The sequence below is a fragment of the Alosa sapidissima genome, chromosome 23 (assembly GCF_018492685.1).
Source record: "Alosa sapidissima isolate fAloSap1 chromosome 23, fAloSap1.pri, whole genome shotgun sequence".
NCBI classification, from domain to species: Eukaryota; Metazoa; Chordata; class Actinopteri; order Clupeiformes; family Clupeidae; genus Alosa; species Alosa sapidissima.
Window position 1 is genome coordinate 4,972,981 of NC_055979.1, and position 14,938 is coordinate 4,987,918.

Below are 14,938 nucleotides of genomic sequence, written 5' to 3' on the forward strand. Positions count from 1 at the left end.
ATTGTCTTGTATTGTCCTGTTATCAACTGTCTGGATCTAAAGGACCCCCTTCAGCTTAAACTGCTCAGACAGCCATCTGTGTTCTGATAAGGTTTATCTTGAAAAAAAAACATTCAGACTATTTATTATAAAACAGCAGCACAACAGTAGTGCATTGTTGACAAAACAGTATTCCGTTAAGAAGTTAAATGTACTGACTATAAAGCAAGCCCATTAGAAGTGCACAAAGACACAAGACGCTCTAGAAGATGGGAAGATCAAGTCTGCTGTGACTCAAACAAACACATGGACAAAACCACCACGCAAACACAACTGACTGAAACTGGACTCCAGACAGTCTGGTTCTGCCTAACGGTGGCTGGAAGGGCAGCCTGTGGGGTTGTGACCGTTGGGTCACTCGTGTCCAGCTCACCTCTCCCACGTCGTAGATCAGGACCTGACCGTCCGAATCGCCCACGGCAACCTCCCTCCCCGACGGAGCCCAGCGCACGCGGTTGAGAGCGGGGTTTCCCTCCACCGTCACCGACGCAGTGGGTACCTGCCACGACAGCCAATCAAAAAGAGGATATGAAGGGTCAACAGTTTTGCATTGAGAGCGTGTTCTTCACAAATGTTAGAGTAAAATGGTGCCGGTGCTTTTGCAAGTCCATGAAAGAGACATAAGAATGAATGCAAATGACTAAGTGCATGGGTCAGTGTAACACATGCTCATATGTGGGTATATTGTAAGAGTGGACCAGTAAGCAGAAGCATGACTATGACTACATTTCATGCGGTGTGTCTCTGTGTGTGTGTGTGTGTGTGTGTGTTTACCTCGGTCTCGTTGTTGAGGTTCCACAGATCCAGGTGTCCCACTCCGTCCACACAGGCAAACAGAGCAGGGTGTGTGGGAGACCACATGACATCATACACGTAGTCTGAGTTGTCCTCAAACGAGTACAGTGGCTTGTTGTTCTACAAAGAGAAACAGACATTTCCATGTACACTCGTCCAACACAAATCTATCAAACTTCCATTTTAGGCAGAAAGAATATACTATACCATTAAAATGTTTGGTATAATAAAACACACATACACACACACACAAGTAAAATCTGTAATGTATCAGGAAATAATCTGTAATGTACATAAACTGTGATGTGAATATCAATAAATAATCACTCTGTTAGGTCTTCAATTGTCTTATAGTTTAGGCATTTATTTGTTATTATGATCCAACTAAAGTCTGGCTAGCCTCAATTAGGTAGTACAAGCAGTGATATGGATGCAGTAGTGTAGGTAGCTATATGAATAAGGAAGTGTTGGTAGTTCTCTATTAGCTATATGGATTGGGCAGTAGAAGTGTATTGCATGGTGTTGTAGTGGGACTGCAGACATACCTTGGTGCTCCACAGCTTGACGGTCCAGTCAAAGGAGGAAGTGACAAACAGGTGCGAGAAGTCGACTGGGCCAGCTGCTGTGTGACAGTGGAGCCCTGTGATTGGCCCGTGGTGGCCCTCGAACATCTCACCGATGCCTGCTTTGCTGCAGAGTTAACAACGTGCACACAGACACCAAACACACACGTGTTGATTAGTTATTCATTCAACCAAGCACAAAGCACCATGTTGAACTCCACACAGAAGTTGATAAGGGATGTAATAGGAACTTTATTATGTTTTGAGATAATGATTCTCAAAAACAGGCAATCCACAGCCCTTTAGTTCACTAAAAATCAAACAAAAGCCTCACACACTCACACACACACACACACACCTGCCGTGTCGGCATGCTGTGTAGACAGAGCCGTCCTCACTGCCCACCACAAAGTTGTTGACATCGCCCAGGGGGAAGGACATGGAGGTGACAGCCACTGCCTTGGACTGCTTAAACACCAGCTCCAGACTGTCCTACACACCCCACAGAGGAGACGCACTAACCTTACACACACGTTCACATAGACTGGACTTCCAGAAAGACATGCGTTACAACATACATGAACAAATGGACTACTGAAACCTTCATGAGAGTGAAACACAGTTGTAGCAGTCGTATTAGTAGTTGTGGGCATGTGCGTGTGACTGTGGGTTGGTAGCCATGGCAGACAGAGCATGTAGCTGCAAGTCGTAGTGTGCTTGTGTGCGTGTGTGTGCGCACTCTTTTGGCTGAGACAGCATGTCCCAGCTCCATACTGAGTCATTTGATGTGCGTGTGTGTGTGTGCGTGTGTGTGTGTGCTTGTGTGTGTGCGTGTGTGTGTTTGTACCTGTGGCTGAGACAACATGTCCAGGCTCCAGGAACACATCTTGCCATCTGTAGAGATGCTGATGAGGTTGTGGGCATTTTGGGTTCCCACCACATTTACGCAGTATACAGGATGCTACAGGTAGAGAGAGAGAGAGAGAAAGAAAGAAAGAAAGAAAGAAAGAAAGAAAGAAAGACAGACATTTGTAAGAATGGCCTATGCCTGAATAATGTATTAATAATTTATTCAGAGCTGACTCAACAGTAAGCTGGCATAACTCTTAGTGTTGCATGTCATGTGGTTCTACATCTCAGTGTATGAATTTATTTCACTTCAGTGTAGAAAAGCCAGTAGCAGGGACCTCCTATGTTTTCAAAGTGTGTGTACAGTGTGTGTGTGTGTGTGTGTACCGTGTGTGCAGCTGCAGACAGTGGTGTCCTCTGGACGGGGGTTCTCTTGTTGCTACGGTTATCCCACAGCACAATCTGGCCTGAGTAGGTCCCGCCCACCACCAGGTTGGGATGGAAACGGGCAAAGGCTGCCGACATGACTGCAGACTGCGACAACAAACCACAAAGAGTGAGAATTGACAGAATATTCCAGCATCTTTATCCACACTTCTGGAAGGTTGTGACTGGACATGCACATATTTATAAGATTAGCTATAGACTTTAAGACTTAGCTATAACTTTACTATAATATCCCTGTAATATGCAATGTGCCATATTTGTGTGCATGTGTGCATGAATGAGAGAGAAAGAAAGAAAGAAAGAAAGAAAGAAAGAGAGAGAGAGAAAGAGATAGAGAGAGAAAGAAAGAGAGAGACTCACTTGGCAGTGGAAGACATACTCTGGTGTGGTTTTCTTGTACTTCATGTTCCAGACCAGTGCCACTCCATCCGGCTCATGTGGCGCATCCTCATTGTTGTTGTAGGAGGCCACCAGCAACTCAGGGTACTATAGTTACACACACACACACACACACACACACACACACACACACACACACACACACACACACCACACAGACGCACGCTTTGAGACGAGTGTGAAAACTAGTGAAAGCAGTGTCGTCTTATTTCCCCATTAAAGGATGTACACATACCTGAGGTGACCAGTCCAGACAGGTGACCACTCGGTGCTTGGACCAGCGCTCGTCTGTGAACTGTCTGTTGAGAGAGAGTTTGGCCCCCGCCTGCGACTCTCTGAAAAACAGACAGACAGACACACACACACACACACACACAGGATCAAATTACTTGAAAAACATACTGAATAACAGATGTGTACAAGCATACACATCAAACAAGCTGATCTTTTTAGCTCTCACACACACTCTAAAAAGCAGATATGTGCAAGCAAATATATTCAACAATTGTAGTCACACACACACATACACGCGAGTGCGTGCGCGCGCACGCACGCACGCACGCACGCACGCACGCACGCACAGGTCTCACCCTTCTTTATCCTGCAGGTCACGGCCACTGTAGTCGAAGAAGACGTCCACATGCTCGGAGAGAGCGCGCTCCACAATGCGGGAGCTGTGGTCAAAGAATGCCACAAACTCCTCCGAGTGAAGGATCTGCTGCTTCTCCTCCTCCGTCAGCTCATGGGGGGGGGCTTCAGAGAGAGAGAGAGAGAGAGAGAGAGAGAGAGAGAGAGAGGCAGAGAAACAGAGAGAGAGAAAGGTGGAGAGAGAGAGAGATGGAAAGAGAGAGAGAGAGAGAGAGGCGGAGAGACAGAGAGGAAGACAGAGAGATGGAGAGAGACAGAGAGGAAGGGGTGAGTGGAAGGAAGAGAGAGATGGAAAAATGATAGAGAAAGGGAAAGAACAGGGGAGGATAAAGGAGTGAAAGTGAGAGACAAACAAGGGAGTGGTGGAGCAACAGTAGCAGCCCATCTGGGGTCCAAAATCCAATCCAGAATCTGACGCTGAGTCCCTGCCACTTCAGACAGAAGTCTCTGCTAAATCCCACTCACTCCACTTTGCAAATAAGGTTACGAGAGAGAGAGAGAGAGAGAGAGAGAGAGAGAGAGAGAGAGAGAGAGAGAGAGAGAGAGAGAGACGCTGATGTGATAATGATGAAGGCATACCTTCCTCATCCTCCTTCTGAGCAGGAGCGTCCTCCTGAGTCTCCATAGCAGGCGGCATCACGGGCAGCTCCTCCTCCTCCTCTTCCTCTGCAAATCAGTGTTCATCCAGTGTGTTAACGCACGCATCAACAGAGCCCTGTCACCTACTACATAGGACTCACTTCATCCGTACCCTCAATCACATCTACGGACCAGCTTGGCCTTAAAGAGTGAATGTGTGCACGTGCACGCATACTATGATACTATGAAGATGAATATAAAGGCTAATGTTACATGCCTTTGTCTATGTCAGTGTGGTGTGTGTGTGTGTGTGTGTGTTTGTGTGTGCGTGTGATGTGCGTGTGTGTTAGATAAAGATCTGTAACTTTACCATCTTTCGGCTGGGTCTGTGTGGGAGTCTGTGTCTCCTTGCTGTAGGAGACGATTTCTTTCGGGGGGAAGTCCACATGAGTGACCTTCACCATGCCCAGTTTCAGTGGGCCGCGTCTGAGAAAACACAACACACACACACACCAAAATGGACCATCAATACACCCGCACGCCAAAGTGAATGCACCATAAGACACACAGAGGGGGGAGGAGGGAACCAAACTATGTGCACTTGTGCCCACAATCAACCTATTGCTCTGTCACACACTCACACACACACACACACACACACACACACACACACACACACACACACACACAGATGTTCCCAAACCCACCACAGGCGAAGGGATGAAATGCAGGTTCTAAAGGAGGAGAATTAGGCGGAGGATTAAAGGAACTACAGCAGGCATGGAGATGGAGAGAGAGATGCTGATTAAACAGGAAATGGATATCAAGACCTGGGGGAACAACAGAACATGGGAAGCGAGATGAGCTAGGAATGGATGGGTGGAGGGAGGGATGGAGGGATGGAGAGAGAGGGAGGAGTAGAGGAGAGCAGTGTGGCAGTACCCCAGGTGAGAATCAGAGTGGAGCAGGAGAGTGGACGGATCAGAGTCCCAGTGCAGAGTCCTGTTAGAGGCACAGCAACAGAGAAACACACACACACACACACACACACACACACACACGCACTCACACACACACACACACACAAGCATGCAGACAAACATACAGGCATACACACACAACATCTTGTTAGAGCTGCAATGAGAGAGAGACTTGTAACCCATATAGTGCTCTTGAGGTTACAGCAAAAGAGAAATCAACGCAGCACATTCACCCAAACACACACATGCATACAGTCAACATAGAACAGACGTTTCAAAGGTCAAAGAGTGGACAAACAAAACAGCACCACCTCAGATAAACAACACTACATGTGTAGTGTTCTGGCCCTGTTTTTTTTAAATACACATCGGAGTGTACATGTTTGTGGGTTAATCCATATCAGCAGCCTTAGCTCATTGTCATGGTTACATTATGGTTAGAATTAGTCAAATGTAATATTTTATACCAATATGAGAAGAAACCCTTACTTATTCATTTACTACATTGTATCTAAGACTACTTAGAATTAAGTAACGTTATGATCTTTTTGTGGGTTCCCTCCAGCTGTGAACCACTCACTCACTCACTCACTCACTCACTCACTCACTCACTCACTCACTCACTCACTCACTCACTCACTCACTCTCTCACACTCTCACACTCTCACACTCTCACTCTCACTCTCTCACACGCGCACGCACACACACACACCCACACCCACACTGTAATTTTGTGCCACAGCCAGAGCATTTTCATCCAAAAATGAAAAAAGGACAAAGAGCAGCTCAAATCCAGTCCTGAGGGGACCTGAGAATAATCAGGACCAAGCTGGAATTAATCTGAGCACAAGAGCAACTGATGCAATGTTTTCACTCCCAAATGGATCTGAATGTTCTAAAAGATTAAGACAAAGCAGTAAAACAGATGCTGAGAGCCCGAAGCTTTGGTCCACAGCACGTGTAAACACTGAAACACAACTACCACACATTTATTACCAACATACAGCACCTCAAACATTTGTTTGTCGATATGTGAATTATTGCTTTTATTTTGGCTGATTGTTTGTGTGTTTGTTTGCTTATGTGTATGTGTGTTTGTTTGTGTGTGTGTGTTTGTTTGTGTGTGGGCTTGTGTGTGCGTGTTTATTTGTGTGTGTGGGCTTGTGTGTGTGTGTATGTGTTTGTTTGTTTGTTTGTGTGCCCCCACCTGGGCCCAGTGGTGCCATCTCCGGAGTCCTGGCTGCCAGCCTCGCTGGGTGTGCCCACTGACTTGGCACTGGGGGACATGGGAGGGGGGACTAGATAGTGAAACAGACATGTGTCCTCTGTTACAACTCTCAGGGGCTGAACTACTCACACACACACACACACACACACACAGACAAACACACCCACACAAACATGTAGAGACACAAACAAACAGGAATGCAGACACACGGATACACACACAAGAAAATGTACACACACACACACACACACACACACAGACACACACACATACACACAAATGGTGGGAAGAGAGGGTGAAAATGAGAGACGAGGGGTGAACAGGAGAGCATGTGATTGTTATGTAATGGAGGAAACAAGAGGAACCACATAAAAAAACAAAAACAAAGAGAAGAGTCAACAAAAAATAAAAATGGGAAAATATATAAGGGGAAGAGAAGAGAAAGACAAAACAGAAAATATGTGTTAAAATCCATGCAGAGACAACATGCAGTTCAAAAAATAAAAAAGATGAAGACAAAAGTGACCATTCCACATACAAGATAACAAAAAGTATCTTTCAGTGGAATGAACAAGACACACAAGAAAATGTCCATGCAAAAAACACATCCAAAGCAAGTGCAAAACAAATGAACAAACACACAAGCATCAGGAAAAGCAACCCACATGCAAACATGACATGAAGAGTTAGCAAAGAGATGCAATTCCCATGCAAACACAAGTCAACGTAGTATTCACATTGACCACGCTGAAGACAAATAAGCGACTTCTTCTCTTCTACATTTCTCATGCACATCACAACACTGGGTTTATCCCTCTTTCACATGGCTCACTGCTGCCCCCTGCTGCTAGTCTCATTATGTTTTCTTGATTCTCTTTTTAAACTCCCATACATCCTGGAACAAAAGAATCAATGTTGTCCACAAAATAGAATCTAGATGGGTTCTAGATTTTACTGGATTATACATTATACTTCCAATTTGATCACAATCTTATTTTCTAAAAATGCCAGTGTCACCACTGATCTTTGGCTGAAAAGTTTACTTTCTACACATAGGTAACCTTATCATGTCAATTCATGGAACTCTATAGCCTAGGATATATGATTCAAGGTTTTAGCATTTCAACACTTTTCTTTTTTTACTGCCAGAAATTCATTTTGCAGTGACAAGCATCAAAATGTGCTAATTTAGGTGCTAAACAACACTGCATCACCTGTCCAGAGTTTCCAATTGCAACCTAATTAATTCTTGTTCCAGTTTGCATTTAAGCTATGACAACAATAGTACAACAGTACGTGCACAACTTGAATGCTGCCGTTTTAACATTTCCCAATACCTTTGGACTGGAAGATGGCAGAGTGACATAAAACTACGTTTCCCATAATTCTCACCCATGGCCGTGTCTGGGGTGATGCCCATGCTCTGGAGCAAAACCTCGGCCTCTCTCCTCTTCCTCTCCAGGTCCGAGTCATCCTGTGGAGGAGATGCCCCCTCCTTTCGGCCATCAGCCTGCCGATGGAGATATGATGTCGACTGAGCAACTCTCTCACTACATGCTCACAAACACACACACACTCACAAACATTTTTAAACCACCTGGCATACATGTTGATGAAATACATCAGTGATACATTGACACCTGTCTCCCCACTCCAGATCAGCTCCAGCTCTATCTTTACCTCCTTCTTCTTGCGCTCCTCCTCTTTCCTCTTCTTCTCTTCGCGGATCTGGGCCAGACGCTGTTTCTTCCTCTCCAGCTCCGCCTTCAGCTCACTCTTATCAGACATGTTCTGCCAAAGCTAAATACACACACACACAAATGTAAATGTCTATTTTGGTTAATAATGATTATTTTATTATATAATTTTTGGTGCTGTCAAACGATTAAAATTTTTAATCACGATTAATCGCTGAATTCCTATAGTTAATCACGATTAATCACATATTTTATCATATGATTAAAATTCTATTATTTTGCATTTCTGAACTTTCCAGGAGTCCATATTAACAATAAAGCAATTATTGTTTATCTTGATTGGGATTCAAATGAAAGCAAAGCAAGTTACTTTATTAACTGAACTTTAAGACATAGGTCTATTTGATTATTTCAAATCAAATTTCAAAAGATGTGCAGCAGACCTGAGGCAACACTATATTCTTCAGAAATATAGCCGATATAAACTGAAATAAATGCTACTGCAGAAGTGCATGCACAAAATGTAGGCCTACACACATTATAAAGGGTATAACAAACAGAAAATATTATATTCATTACCTTTGAGTTCAGTTGAAAATAAGGAACTTTTCAACATGAGTGCATTGCCATTTTATAGGCCTACAGTCTATGGTGCACTGTCACTTGCCACACACATCAACGCCAAAGTTTTAACAGGCAAACACTGGATGAACAATTTTATGGAGCAGCAACCAAATATAACTGAATCGTGATTACACGGCTGCAAAGTGCGATGCTGGTGTGCGGAGTTGTATTGAAAAGAATGGAATCTAATGTAAATGAATGTCGAAAGCAGAGTGCATCGCAAATAGTAGCAGCCAAAGAGGAATGTTGATAACAGAACAAGTGACGGTGAAAAAATCTTTGGCGGCACACAACTAATGCGTCAGCCTAGGCTACTACTCTTTGGCCGGCTCGTTAGCCCAACCCTTATTAGACATTCTCTGGCCCAACCATAGGGCCCAACCAAGTGTGTGCAGCATGCCTTTACGTAGCCTACTAACGGCTTACAGCGCATCATCATAACGGCTTACGGCGCATCATCATAAAGATTAATTTGATCTGCATCTGCATCACGCCCCATTTTAGCGGAAAACATGTTAACATTATATCATTGAAAGACAGGTAGTAATCACACCTTGACGTTACATGTAGTTATTAATTCACAGGACATTCAATCATTTTACTAACACGGCAGTTATGAAGAATTGTGTTTATGTAACTTACTCATGTCGAAACGATGTACATTACCAACCTTATTCGTTTGCAATACCCCATGTATTATACAAATTTAGCATGTACACTTATCATAATATCCCATGCAAAACGGTTAGCTTGCTAGCTAGCTAACTGTGGAACTTCAGTATAGCCAATTATCTCACCTAGTTGTAGGAAATAGGCTACGTTTATATTACAAGTGATAGAATGAATGTGTGACTTATGTTTAGTTGATGTTATGACATGTAAAGTTAAGCTTGCTGAACTTAATTAGTCAGCCACGGGCAGTTTGACTGTGCCCATCAATACATTCGTGACACTCCTGTTAGTAAACTGGAGAGAGCAAAACATAGGAACATGGTCACATTAATCCCATAAAAACACACAGATAACTCTTACACCAACCTTATTTGTGCCTTTTATTCATGTTTGTTTCAAGATTTAGTAAGTTTACTATAAGCACGTTTCGCTCTCCACTTTGATGCAGCATAGATTTCCATTATATCAGTCATCTTCCCCCTAAAAGGGGGCGTGTATGCAGCACATACAACGTTCTGTTCCATTCCATTCGTCAGTGCGTATTGTTTAGTTTCCGGTCTGGCTAGATCGATGTGGTGTTGTAGTTGTTCTAACGTTACTAGTTGTTGCAACAGCATGTGAAAAAACTACAAAGTTTGTTACACCAAAATGAACGTTAATCTCGCGATAAAAAAATTGACGCCGTTCAAATAGGTTTCAGTTAACGCCGTTAATAACGCGTTTAACTGACAGCACTAATAATTTTGTTGTTATGGTTATGGTTATGGATTTAGCAGACGCCTTTGTCCAAAGCCACACATAAATACAAAACAACATAATAATATTTAAAAATGAACAGGGAACAGATTAAAATGTAGGTCAAATATAGTAAGGAGAATAGTTGTAGTACACAATAATATCAATACAAGCAATAGCCTAATAAAAAGCAATGTAAAAAAGGGGAAAGGCAATAATAAAACAATAATGTCAATTCAATCAATAATATAAAAACAATGACATGCTAAGACTACATTAAGGAGAATATCAATAATAAACAATAATGTCAAATTAATTAACAGCCCAATTAAAATAAAACAACATTATATAAACCATAACACATAAGCGCTTAAAGCTTAAAGCTAAAGCGCTTGTTCTCTAACATTTGTTATTTTCCTAAGGGTATTAATGGGTCAGTGGTTGACTATGCTATACTATACTATAATTATTCTATAACATAATTGCCACACCTTTACATCTAGTGCTGCAGGTTAGAGGAGTAATTTTTTTTCCTGGCTCTAAATATCAGAATTTCGAATGTTTAGTGCCTCTATGGGGATGGTTCTGTGAGTGCCTTAAAATGTTCTGTAGGTTTTTCCTTAGGATAGATGTTGTTGATTTACTCCTTGGCAAGGATAATAAACATATTGAGCTCACAGCTTCTTAAACTTAAATTTAGTCTGGTAAGATCACGTTCTAGCCTTGTGACAGAGAAGCACAGCAAAGACAATACCGTTACTGTTTCAGCACTAGCCTATGATCAATTCTTGAGGAGATAGAAGTCTAGAGATATATATAACAATAATTATAACAATAATAATACTCATCATCAACATCATTATAATACTAATAATCTAAATATATCTATACATCTATATATCAGTCGGTTAATGTTAAAAGTTCGCGACAGCCTTCGGAGGCCGCTGCACAAAAAACATTTGCAGATTAATTATTTTAAGAGTTTACGATCTAGCATTTGAAATATTACCAAGACAAGAAAAGACTATTAGGCTACTAATCTTAAGCAATGAGCTGGACTATTTGTGATAATATCAGTCCGATGTCAAGTGCTGACAGACTGACGTAAGTCGATCAAGGGTGTATGGCCAGACTGACTGTAGGCAACAAATGTGAAAGAATGTGCGACTAACGTTATTTATCATTAAAATATTCATCAAACAACGACTGACAGACGTTCTCAAAACAATCTGCTACGGCCGGGTTCGTCATCCGGATGTGAAGCAGTTCGTGGAACTGGGCGTTGTAACCCATTCTATGCTTTAGTGGGTGTTTTGGGAATGGTTCGCACGACATAACCTGCGGTTTAGCGTTCAAATGACAGGAATCACACAAAAGACCTGACTCTGCAGCATCCTTCATGTATATTAATGGATAGTTATATAGTAACAACAGTCAACAACATAGTATTAACTGCACAACGAGCGTTGGCCTATGTGGACGATCACGCAAGCCACCTAGTCTACATCCCATCCCTGCCTAGCTGGCTAGCATCGAATACTTATTCAGTCAAACAAGGATACGAATCAGTTAGCTTGCTAATGTTAGCAATGTAATGCTAGCTGTTTCATTATCAACTGAAAGCAGTATTGGCTAGGCCAGGTATCTGCAATCATATTCACTTCATACTGTTCGTAGCGCTTAAATAGATACAATGCACAAACCTGTGGTAGCCTGCTGGCGACAGATAAATATCTTGAAGATTAATTCTGACCGACCCTAAGTAGTTTTTATCGTCTTAAGCGTTACTTGTGACAGCTGCAGAGATGAGAGAGAGATGGAGCTACGGGTGTTGAAGGGGGTCAATATGGCTAGCGCCTTTTTGAATCGCCTGTCCTCTTTGCTTTGGCCACTAGAGGCGCAGGTTGCCTGCACTTCAGGTTGCCTGCACTTCACTGATTTTTTTCCTTCAAAGATTTTTACCGTTGTATCATGAAGAGGGGCTACTTAAAGCCATTAATAGGTCTACCACGAAAACAATTACTACAGAAAAGTTGTTTGTTGTACTTTACTTCTAACAAATAAGTCGGTTCATTTCTCAATTTAATGAGCGTACACAGGTGAAAGGGAAAAAAATCACAGGATTGTCTGTCTGTTTTACCCTTTGATGTGTTCGCTGCCCTTTATATTATCAAAATGGCTGCCCCCCCTCCTCCCCTCTCCCTCTCTCTCTCTCTCTCTCTCTCAATTCAATTCAATTCAATTCAACAAGCTTTATTAGATTGCATGTACATTTTATAGTATTGCCAAATCATTCATAATTTAATAGCATTAACAACAACTACAATAACAACAACAACAACAACAACAATAATAATAATAATAATAATAATAATAATAACAATAATAATAATGTTATTATTATTATTATAACACCTGGCTGATTAAATGAACAGAGAAAAGAAACACAACAGAAAAAAAAACACCTATTATGTTATTGATCATAGAATGGGCTGTTCTCTCAGGATGTGGCAGACACAATTGTCTAACCTACTTCAGGAGGAATGAAAGTATTTGGTTTTTATAAGAAATTCAGGACAGATATCTCCGATTTTAATAAAATATTCTTCCCTTAATCGTGTATCTTTTGCATTCAGTGAGAAAATACTGCTCATTTTCTACACCCTTTTTTCAGGGGCCAACCAGGTTTGCCTGTGTCACTGTCACCCCTTTTCTATGGCGAGGCTATGATCGCTGAGCCTGTACCTTGTCAATAGCTTTCTATTTGTAATTTTGAATTTGAGTTAAATATGGTGCCAATTTGTAAGATTTTATTAATTTATACACATTGACTTTACTTATTTGTTTAATGTAATTTTCTTTCAAGTTTTTTTTCTAATTGTTTTAATTTTGAAGCAATGGTTGAGTCAATTTTGTTTAGGCTTCAATTAGGTAGGCTAATCTAGGGGGTTCAGGGGGGAAATGGCTCTAGTCCAGGGAGAGGTCTTCCCACAGTGCTTCGCTCCCCTCAGAACTCACATTTCCACTCAGCACCTGGCTCCATTGTGAGTGACCCACTCTCTCTCTCTCTCTCTCACACACACACACACACACACACACACACACACACACACACACACACAATCAAAATTGAACAGCATCAGTTTGTTGCTAACCCATGTGGCTAGCATCACAGCAAAGGTTAGACCAGTTTTAAGCAGACAATCACTAGGACGACCATGAGTTTAACAGGTTATGTCTATCAAATGTTGTGTACATACAAAAAAAAAAAAAAAAAACATGCAGCTTGGGCACCGAAACATCACAAATGTGGGAAACCATTAAACCTAAGAGGAGTTTGGTCTGCAGACTCCATGTTTTCTTTCTTAGGCCTATTTTCTGTTTGTATGTGCTCATTGCTTTTATATAAACATCAATAGTCTCTCTCTCACACACTCTCTCTAGCTCTCATTCTGTGGTGTGCAATGTATTGTAACGTGTTGTAGTGGTATGAAATGTATTGAGTGTGAAATAATTAGGAAAATAGACAGAGAGAGTTCCAGCTCTCTGCCTCCCCAAAATTCACATCTGTTCTTTTTTCATCTGAAAATACAATAATGATTGTGAGAGGCTATTGCGTGGTTTCCATAGAAACCTGTGTCATGAGTTTAAAAATTAGGTGAGCCTGTGTGAGCAGGTGTCTGAAAGGGCTGAAGATTTCCTCTTCAACCCCACACTGGAGTGAGAGAGAGAGAGAGAAAAAGAGAGAGAGAGAGTGAGAAAGAGTATGACATGGTAGTGATGTAAAGTGTGTGCAACTGCCAAAGATGTCTGAAAACCACATAAACCCCAAATATTTGAATACCCTGTAGGCAGTCCCACAGATTCTCCCTCTGAGGGAAAATTATGAAATATTCAGCTAGTTTTCATTCAAGCTTACGTTTAATTATTAATGCAGGTAAAAATAGTGAATGATGCATAAGGAGTCTGTTGCTTTATGAATCTCACTTGCCTCAGTTTCTTCCCTCTTTAACAATTGATTACCCTCTGTGTGTGTACGCTTGTGTGTGCGTGTGTCTGTCTGTGTGTGACACAGAGAGAGAGAGGGAGAGAGAGAGAGATGATGCATCTATCTTTGATTTCCAAATATTCCAACAGTTTTGGGTGACTTTCCAGATCACTGTTCTTCACTGTGTCATGCTTGGCATTTTTTGCGCCTTGCCTAATTATAAGTCATTGTGCAGTTTCTCATGCATTGCCATGTGGTCCCAATATCATATTCCAAATGGAAATATTTTGAAACAGACGTCAGACAAATGTGACAAATTATAGGGCATTCAGAATTTCACAGAATTTCTTGAATATAATAAGCACATAATCTTGGGTTTGAAGGATTACAACAAGTCACTTATTTATTTGGCTGAGATGTCAAACAATGCCTTTTTATTTTGGAATAGACTTTCACACTGTGAGTGAGTTTCACATACAATCAAATATCATAGCATATTAATAATTAATCCATGCATGATGCAGAATAAGTGGACAATTTTAGTGTAACATATTTACAGTGTGTGAGGAAGAAGTGAACTGAATGAAAACAAACAACTTTTAGCGCTGGCATGGGAGAAATGGGTCTTGATTCTGCCCTGTCGAAAATATACGATAGTGTGAGCTGTTTGTTGTATGAACATCTTGCTGGCTTTG

General features: G+C 41.7%; 1 protein-coding gene across 8 annotated transcripts in view; it reads right to left on the reverse strand.

Moving 5' to 3' along the window:
- LOC121698443 (dynein, cytoplasmic 1, intermediate chain 2a) overlaps positions 1-14,938 on the reverse strand; it is a 185,743-nt gene that overhangs the window by 2,199 nt on the left and 168,606 nt on the right. Inside the window, exons 1-16 of one of the 8 annotated variants that reach the window (XM_042080551.1) lie at positions 11,959-12,086; positions 8,208-8,327; positions 7,920-8,037; positions 6,507-6,597; positions 5,262-5,321; positions 4,690-4,805; positions 4,320-4,406; positions 3,683-3,845; positions 3,328-3,427; positions 3,054-3,179; positions 2,634-2,780; positions 2,245-2,358; positions 1,756-1,889; positions 1,380-1,524; positions 814-954; positions 413-538 (exon numbers count right to left, since the gene is read on the reverse strand). In XM_042080551.1, coding sequence (XP_041936485.1) covers positions 413-538; positions 814-954; positions 1,380-1,524; positions 1,756-1,889; positions 2,245-2,358; positions 2,634-2,780; positions 3,054-3,179; positions 3,328-3,427; positions 3,683-3,845; positions 4,320-4,406; positions 4,690-4,805; positions 5,262-5,321; positions 6,507-6,597; positions 7,920-8,037; positions 8,208-8,315 — 1,776 coding nt within the window. In that variant the 5' untranslated portion in view covers positions 8,316-8,327; positions 11,959-12,086. Of the gene's footprint in view, positions 1-412; positions 539-813; positions 955-1,379; positions 1,525-1,755; positions 1,890-2,244; positions 2,359-2,633; positions 2,781-3,053; positions 3,180-3,327; positions 3,428-3,682; positions 3,846-4,319; positions 4,407-4,689; positions 4,806-5,261; positions 5,322-6,506; positions 6,649-7,919; positions 8,040-8,207; positions 8,328-11,958; positions 12,087-14,938 lie in introns of those variants that run through there. The other 7 variants (XM_042080550.1, XM_042080553.1, XM_042080552.1 and 4 more) reach the window with 7 other exon arrangements.